Source organism: Octopus bimaculoides, chromosome 7, assembly GCF_001194135.2.
Source record: "Octopus bimaculoides isolate UCB-OBI-ISO-001 chromosome 7, ASM119413v2, whole genome shotgun sequence".
Lineage (NCBI taxonomy): Eukaryota > Metazoa > Mollusca > Cephalopoda > Octopoda > Octopodidae > Octopus > Octopus bimaculoides.
In genome coordinates this window covers 18384422-18392393 of record NC_068987.1, presented here as the reverse complement: position 1 = coordinate 18392393, position 7972 = coordinate 18384422, and the positions used below count along the sequence as shown (strand labels likewise).

At 36.7% G+C, this 7972-nt stretch overlaps 1 protein-coding gene across 5 annotated transcripts in view; it reads right to left on the bottom strand.

Moving 5' to 3' along the window:
• Positions 1-7972, bottom strand: part of LOC106876806 (uncharacterized) — a 119250-nt gene that overhangs the window by 6617 nt on the left and 104661 nt on the right. For 3 of the 5 annotated variants that reach the window (XM_052969292.1, XM_014925516.2, XM_014925514.2), the window contains exon 3: positions 2172-2231. The exons of the other annotated variants lie outside the window; for them this stretch is intronic. In XM_052969292.1, coding sequence (XP_052825252.1) covers positions 2172-2231 — 60 coding nt within the window. The remainder of the gene's footprint in view (positions 1-2171; positions 2232-7972) is intronic. 5 annotated transcript variants of the gene reach the window in all.

Here is a 7972-nt window from a genome sequence, read left to right as displayed (position 1 = left end):
AAAATAATAAAAATAATTGCTGGCAAAATTGGCATTCTGATAGAGAACTGCAAAACCCAATCCCTGGCAACTGCCCAGTTCGAAATATAAGAACTAATGTAATGGGAAGGAGGGAAGAAGGGAGGCACGGAAAAAGAACAGGTTTCAAAATGAAATCCAATGTCCCTTAATAAGATTTCCGTTCCTGTGAAATTGAAAATTAAACTACAAAACGCTGTGATATCAAGCAGATAATTGCAAATTTCAAAAATCAGAAAGCCATGTTTTAGAAATAGTGTACACACACACAAACACACACAAGAAGAAGAAGATGGTTAAATATTTAGGAGTAAAAAAAAAGGTTAGAAAAGGATATCAACACTTTTGTGGCTGTGTTTCTATTGAAATTCACCGTTGTTTTTTTTTTTTTCTTTCAATTAATTTTGGAAGTGATTTCGAAAATAATGAAGCATTTACGAAAATGACTGTCGTTATTATTAAGCTGGCATTTGGAACATAATTTTACATGATGGAAAGCTTTAAATTTAGATCATTTTAAAACAGGTGTGGCCACATGAAGGTGCAGACATGGCGGTATAGTAAAGAACTTTGTTTCTCAACCACATGATTTCAGGTTCAGTCTCACTTTGTGGCACACCTTGGGCCAACCAAACACCTTGTGAGTGGAAACTGAAAGAAGCGTGTCTTTTATTAATCAGATGTAATGCCTCTAAGACTACTAAACTGCTCCATGTGCCATTATTTTTTTTCTAATAGAACAGTGTATGATTTGAGGGAAATCTAGCTGCTATTTCTAGCATGCAGATGAGGGCAGTCATGAAGAAGTTTTCGTGGTTTGTAAATGGATTAGTGAAAATGGGAGCCAGCAATCTAGAATGAATGGCAGTGGCTCATTGGTAGATAAAAAGAACCAAATGGAAGATCAATAAGTGTCTAGGAAGGTTAGAGTTCAAACCATACCCATATCAATTGATTTTATTGATCTCGAAGGGATAACTGTTTGTCAGTCTCTCTCTCTCTCTCCCTATATATATATATATATATATATATATATATACACACACACACACACATGCACATATATACACATACATATACTCACACACATACATACACACACACACACATATACTGATAGTAGGATATAAAGAATGACTGGTTAAAAAAATACACAAACAACAATAACAAAAAGAAAATGGGATAATATATAGAGAAGCATGGCTGATAGAGTTTTGTGGATCACTGTTGAAGATCCATCATTGATAACATTGGTCTACTTGGTTGAACTTCAACATCAGCTTAATATGGCTGCCTTTTGTGAAAAATGATTTTAAATAATTTATGACTCTAACATTAACCCTTTCGGATTTAAGCCATGCATTTCTGACCCAAATATTCTACCCGTTTTATGTTCAATCTGGCCAGACTTGGCCTTTCACACCTATCCTACAATGTCATTCTAAAAATATACAATCACATCATTGAAATCTCAAAACTATGAGATCACTCTCTTTTTACCTTGTTTCAGTCATTTGACTGCGGCCATGCTGGAGCACCGCCTTTAATCGAGCAAATGGACCCCAGGACTTATTCTTTGGAAGCCTAGTACTTATTCTATCGGTTTCTTTTGCCGAACCGCTAAGTTACGGGGACGTAAACACACCAGCATCGGTCGTCAAGCGATGTTGGGGGGACAAACACAGACACACAGACAGACAGACACATACATATATATATGATGGCTTCTTTCAGTTTCCGTCTACTTAATCCACTTATAAGGCTTTGGTTGGCCTGAGGCTATAGTAGAAGACACTTGCCCAAGATGCCATGCAGTGGGACTGAACCCAGAACCATGTGGTTGGGAAGCAAACTATATATATTTAATTAATTTTGATCAATTTAGTTATTTCTTAGCTTAGTAACTACACATGTTAGTTTTATAGCAGTAGATATGTTGTTACATAGATAAACAATTATAAAGAAAATAACAATTAGTTTTACAAACAACGCAAAAAAAAAAATAATAAAAAGATAAAAGGTGATTAATGATAAATAAAAAAAATTAATTAAGGGTGTAGGGAAAACAGCAGGCAAGAAAGCAAATAAGATAAAAAAAAAAAGGAAAAAGAAGCCATTCAATAGTGTTTGGTTAGGGAGGGGGGGATACTTACTTTTTCCGTTAAGTTGGTCACAGTCGACGACATCTCCTGAAAAAGTTTTGCGTCTGATACCTGTGTATCAGTATAAAAGTAGTAGTGGTGGTGGTGGTGGTTGTGATGGTGGTAGAGGTAGCAGCGGTAATGACAGCAGCAGCAATGACAACAAGAACAACAAAGTCATGCAAGTAAACATAAATAAATAAATGAAAACAAAATGAAAATAATGAAAAACAAAAACAAAAAAAACCCCAAAAAACAAATAACGGAAAAAGCAGAAATAGAAAAAAAAAAGAAAAGAAAAAAATGCAGGTGCAATAATTACAGGTAAGTAGCAAGTGAATAAAGTTGAAGCGATGCAGAAATACTGTTCAACAAACCATAGTTGAATGATATTGAATGCAAAACAAGACATTGACAGATATAAAGAAACAGGGGTATACTTTTATATTTAATTGACTATATATATATATATACATACACACACACACATATACATACTTGCATATATACATACATACGTCCCTACATATATATATATACATACATACATCTATACATATACGTACATACATATATATGTATATAATCATACATATATATACATATATACATACATAACACATACATATATACATATATGCTCACACACATATATATATTTGCGATGTGCAAAACACATTAATTGAAGGCTCACTCAATAGATTTAAGTAAAGTATCATTGATTTTATTGCCACAAAAAAAAAAAAAAAAAGTTGACAGTGACTTCAAAATTTCAGCTTAGTTATCTTTGGCATATAGTCTGATGAAGGCAACTGAACCGAAACTTTGAAGTCACTATCAATATTTCTCGTGTAAAATGAAATGAAGGAATAAAATGTATGAGTATATGTGTTATTTCTTTACTACCCACAAGGGGCTACACACAGAGAGGACAAACAAGGACAGAAAAACGAATTAAGTCGATTATATCGACCCCAGTCCATAACTGATACTTATTTAATCGACCCCAAAAGGATGAAAAGCAAAGTCGACCTCGGCAGAATTTGAACTCTGAACGTAGCAGTATTTTGCCCGGCGTGCTAATGTTTCTGCCAGCTCATTGCCTTATGGGTATATGTGTGTGTGTGTGTGTATACATATATGTCTGTGTATACTAAAATGTCACGTAAAGCAGTGTTGAACGAAATATATCTGCACAAAGTCACACTTAACACACTCGAGAGCACTCATATGGGAGAAGACTCTGTGCTGAGAGACAGTCCTGGGAGAAACCTCTCCTCGTAGATGTTTGAAAATGTAGCCCATGCAGCCATATATATACACGACTGCAGGTACAAGTGCTTTGTCTGGTATCCCTCAAAGGAATCTGTCCAGATGTCGTTTGAGGGTAATAAGATATTCTTCTTTGAAAAACCAATTTTTAATGTATATGGTTGAGGACAGGATGGTGGTTATGTTAAGCACAGATTAAAACGTCATCTGATATGAAAAATAGTAAGCTTCACTGTTTGATATAAAAATATTATGCTCCAGCATGATCACAGTCCTCTGAACAGAGTTAGCAAGAGAATACACATATCTGTCTGTCTCCCCACCTCTCTAATATATACCTATACACACACACACATATATACTTGCAAACACACACTCACACATACCTTTTGTCTGAAGCATGCATGATTTTTGGCATCAATATGGATGGTCACTCACACAATATCAATCAAACTTGACCAATGATTGATTGGTTATCAGAATGTGTATTTTTGAAAGCAGGAAAAAGTACCAAATATGGACACAATGGAACTAGTTGTAACAACAACAGCATAAAAAAAAAAGAAAGAAAAGTCTGGAAATGTAAAAGATATAATGGAATGAAAATGTATGCAAAACTTTGAAAAGTTCTCGAACATTATAATATGGCAAAAGAAAGAGAAAAGTCTCTGAGTTAAAATAAAAACTGATGGTAAACTATTATGACCACACACACATAAATACAAGTTTCTTTCAGTTTCTATTTACCAAATACACTCATAAGGTTTTGCTTGGCCTGGAGCTATAGTAGAAGACATTTCCCCAGGCAGGACTGAACCCAAGACTACATGGTTGGGAAGTAAGCTTCTTAATGAGACAGCCACATCTGCACACGCACACACACACACAATGGGTTTCTTTCAGTTTCTATAAGCTATAGCAATGCTCTGCAACTGGTATGCCACGAGATGATGCTATGTGTGCCACAGTTTAACCTGAACATAATTTTTCCCCTATATTTTTAGTTATATTTTTAGTTTAGGTGTGCCGCCAAATTTTGAAAAGAATATAAGTGCACCGCAAGTGAAAAAAGGTTGCGGAGCTTCGGGCTATTGTGAAAGACACTCTCTCAGGGTGCCACTAAGTGGGACTGAACCTGAAACCATGTAGTTGGGAAGCAAACTTCTTAACCATACAATCACACATGTTAAATATAAATTCTCAGTTTGACACAATGCCAGAAATATTTTATGGCATATTCAGTAGAGACATGAATTGAATGCTTATGTAACATATTCGACAATGTACAAGTCAAATTATGTTGCAACTATTTGATGATTACAGTGGCAAAATTGCATACTCTCACACAGAAATAAATTGACAATTTACAGGTTAACTATAAAAACTGCAGACATTAAATAATTCCAGAGATACCATCTGTATAAACAACGTTAGCTGCATAAATGTTAATATATTTAATGTGTGGAACATTAAAAAGTTTAAGTACAATAAAATATGCAGTTTGAAAAAATATGACATTATAAAAATCAATAATATTAGTTGATGGCTAATGATTTTTTTCTTCTTTTTTCCCAGAAAATATCAGATACAACTTCAAATATGTTTCTGCCTTATTTTGGCTTCATCCTCATATATAACTAGTGAAAGTATATGAGCAGGCCAGCTGATCTACTACCAGTATTCATGCAGGCCAGTTGATCTGCTACCAGTATACGAGCAGACCAGTTAATCCACTACCAGTATACGAGCAGACCAGTTAATCCACTACCAGTATACGAGCAGACCAGTTGATCTGCTACTAGTATTCGTGCAGACCAGTTGATCTGCTACCAGTATATGAGCAGACCAGTTGATCTGCTACCAGTATATGAGCGGGCCAGTTGATCTGCTACTAGTATTCGTGCAGACCAGTTGATCTGCTACCAGTATATGAGCAGACCAGTTGATCTGCTACCAGTATATGAGCAGGCCAGTTGATCTGCTACTAGTATTCGTGCAGACCAGTTGATCTGCTACCAGTATATGAGCAGACCAGTTGATCTGCTACCAGTATATGAGCAGGCCAGTTGATCTGCTACTAGTATTCGTGCAGACCAGTTGATCTGCTACCAGTATATGAGCAGACCAGTTGATCTGCTACCAGTATATGAGCAGGCCAGTTGATCTGCTACTAGTATTCGTGCAGACCAGTTGATCCGCTACCAGTATATGAGCAGGCCAGTTGATCTGCTACTAGTATTCGTGCAGACCAGTTGATCTGCTACCAGTATATGAGCGGGCCAATTGATCTGCTAACAGTATTTGTGCAGACCAGTTGATCTGCTACCAACATAAGAGCAGGCCAGTTGGTCTGCTACCAACATAAGAGCAGGCCAGTTGGTCTGCTACATGGCAAGTAAGTCCCCCCTTACAAATCAACTTCTTATTGTCTGAAAGCCAATCAGGGACACCCTAAAAGGTAACTTGACCTGGTAGTTATAGCAAAGTTTTCTCAAATTATATCCTAGATATACTATAAAAGTCAACAGGGAAAGTGAAGTTTGATAAACACATATACTATGAAAGATTATCCTTTAGTTTGATATTAAATTGTTTCTATATATAGGCGTAGGAGTGGCTGTGTGGTAAGTAGCTTGCTTACCAACCACATGGTTCTGGGTTCAGTCCCACTGCGTGGAACCTTGGGCAAGTGTCTTCTACTATAACCTCAGCCCGACCAAAGCCTTGTGAGTGGATTTGGTAGACGGAAACTGAAAGAAACCCGTTGTATATGTGTATATATGTGTGTGTGTGTGTGTGTGTTTGTGTGTTTGTGTTTGTCCCCCACAACATCGCTTGACAACCGATGCTGGTGTGTTTACATCCCCGTGACTTAGCGGTTCGGCAAAAGAGACCGATAGAATAAGTACTAGGCTTACAAAGAATAAGTCCTGGGGTTGATTTTCTCGACTAAAGGCGGTGCTCCAGCATGGCCACAGTCAAATGACTGAAACAAGTAAAAGAGTATAACTTGACATAAAAACAAACTTTAACATGCGTGCGCATGTGTGTGTGTGTGTGTGTGTGTGTGTGTGTGTGCGTGTACGTCTGTCTATAACTTTTACTAATATAAAATGGCCATGGCATAAACTTAGTTAAGAAATTGTAGTCGGTGACCCTCACTTGTCACTGTCACCATCAGAAATGCAATGAAACAGTGAACGGTAGCATTCTTGGAAACCATGAAACCTTTGAGGCTATCTTCGCCAATTGCAAATAATAAATAAAATATTCAACAAGGACAACATTAAGAACTGTTAACATTAATTGAGAACACTAGGTCATTATTACGAAACCTAATTAAAACAGTATAATGTGAATTTGGACAAGCTTGAACAAGATTTAGATTTTTCCAAAGAATCTTGAAAAGATTGTTGTTGTTTAAAAGCTCTTTACAATTATCAAGGCCTGTAGCTGACATCAAATGTTTGATAAGAAAAACACTAAAACTTGCTGTCTGGCATAAAAAAAACAAAGCAAACAAAACAAACAAAACACTCAAAAATTAAATACAGTAGCATGATGTAGGGTTTTTAATGACCTTTTGACATGACAAACATGACAAATGACTCATGATTAAGGAGATTGGTAGAATAGAAGGGAACCCAGAAAAAATTTTTTTTTTTTTACAGAGCAATATTGAAAAGTTTCAAATGTAAAGGGGAGGGGGAAATGAGACTGTGTCGCCATGCTTCTTTCTCTGAAAGACCTAAATCAAGAGAAATAAAATAAATGAAACAGATTTTAAAACCAAATTGCAGATCTGAATTGCTGCTGACATTGTACTGAGTGTACTACAAGGCCTTACACACACACACTATATATATGTGTGTGTGTGTGTGTGTGTGTGTGTGTGTGTGTGTGTGTGTGTGTGTGTGTGTATATCTATATATATATATATATAAATATATATGTGTGTGTGTGTGTGGTTGATGCCAGTGCCCCAACTGGCTCCTTTGCTGGTAGCATGTAAAAAGCACTATCCGAATGTGATTAATACCAAGACTGCATGACTGGCTCCTGTGCCAGTGGCACATAAAAAGCTCCCACTACACTCTTGGAGTGGTTGGCGTTAGGAAGGGCATCCAGCTGTAGAAAGTCTGCCAGATCAGATGGGAGCCTGGTGCAGCCATCCGGTTTACCAGTCCTCAGTCAAATCGTCCAACCCATGCTAGCATGGAAAGCGGACGTTAAACGATGATGATGATGATGATGAAAAGGAATGTATTTGAATGTGTGGGTGTGAAGTACAACATTTAAAGTTCTTTCTGAAAAGAAGACAAGTATTATCAGGGCTCAGCTGGTACTTATTTTATCAACCCCCAAAAGAATGAAAGGCAAAGTCAACCTTGGTGGAATTTGAACTCAGAACGTAAAGACAGATGAAATACCGCTAAGCATTTCACCCAGTGTGCTAATGTTTCTTATTTCTTTATTGCCCACAAGGGGCTAAACACAGTGGGGACAAACAAGGACAGACAAAGGGATTAAGTCAATTACAT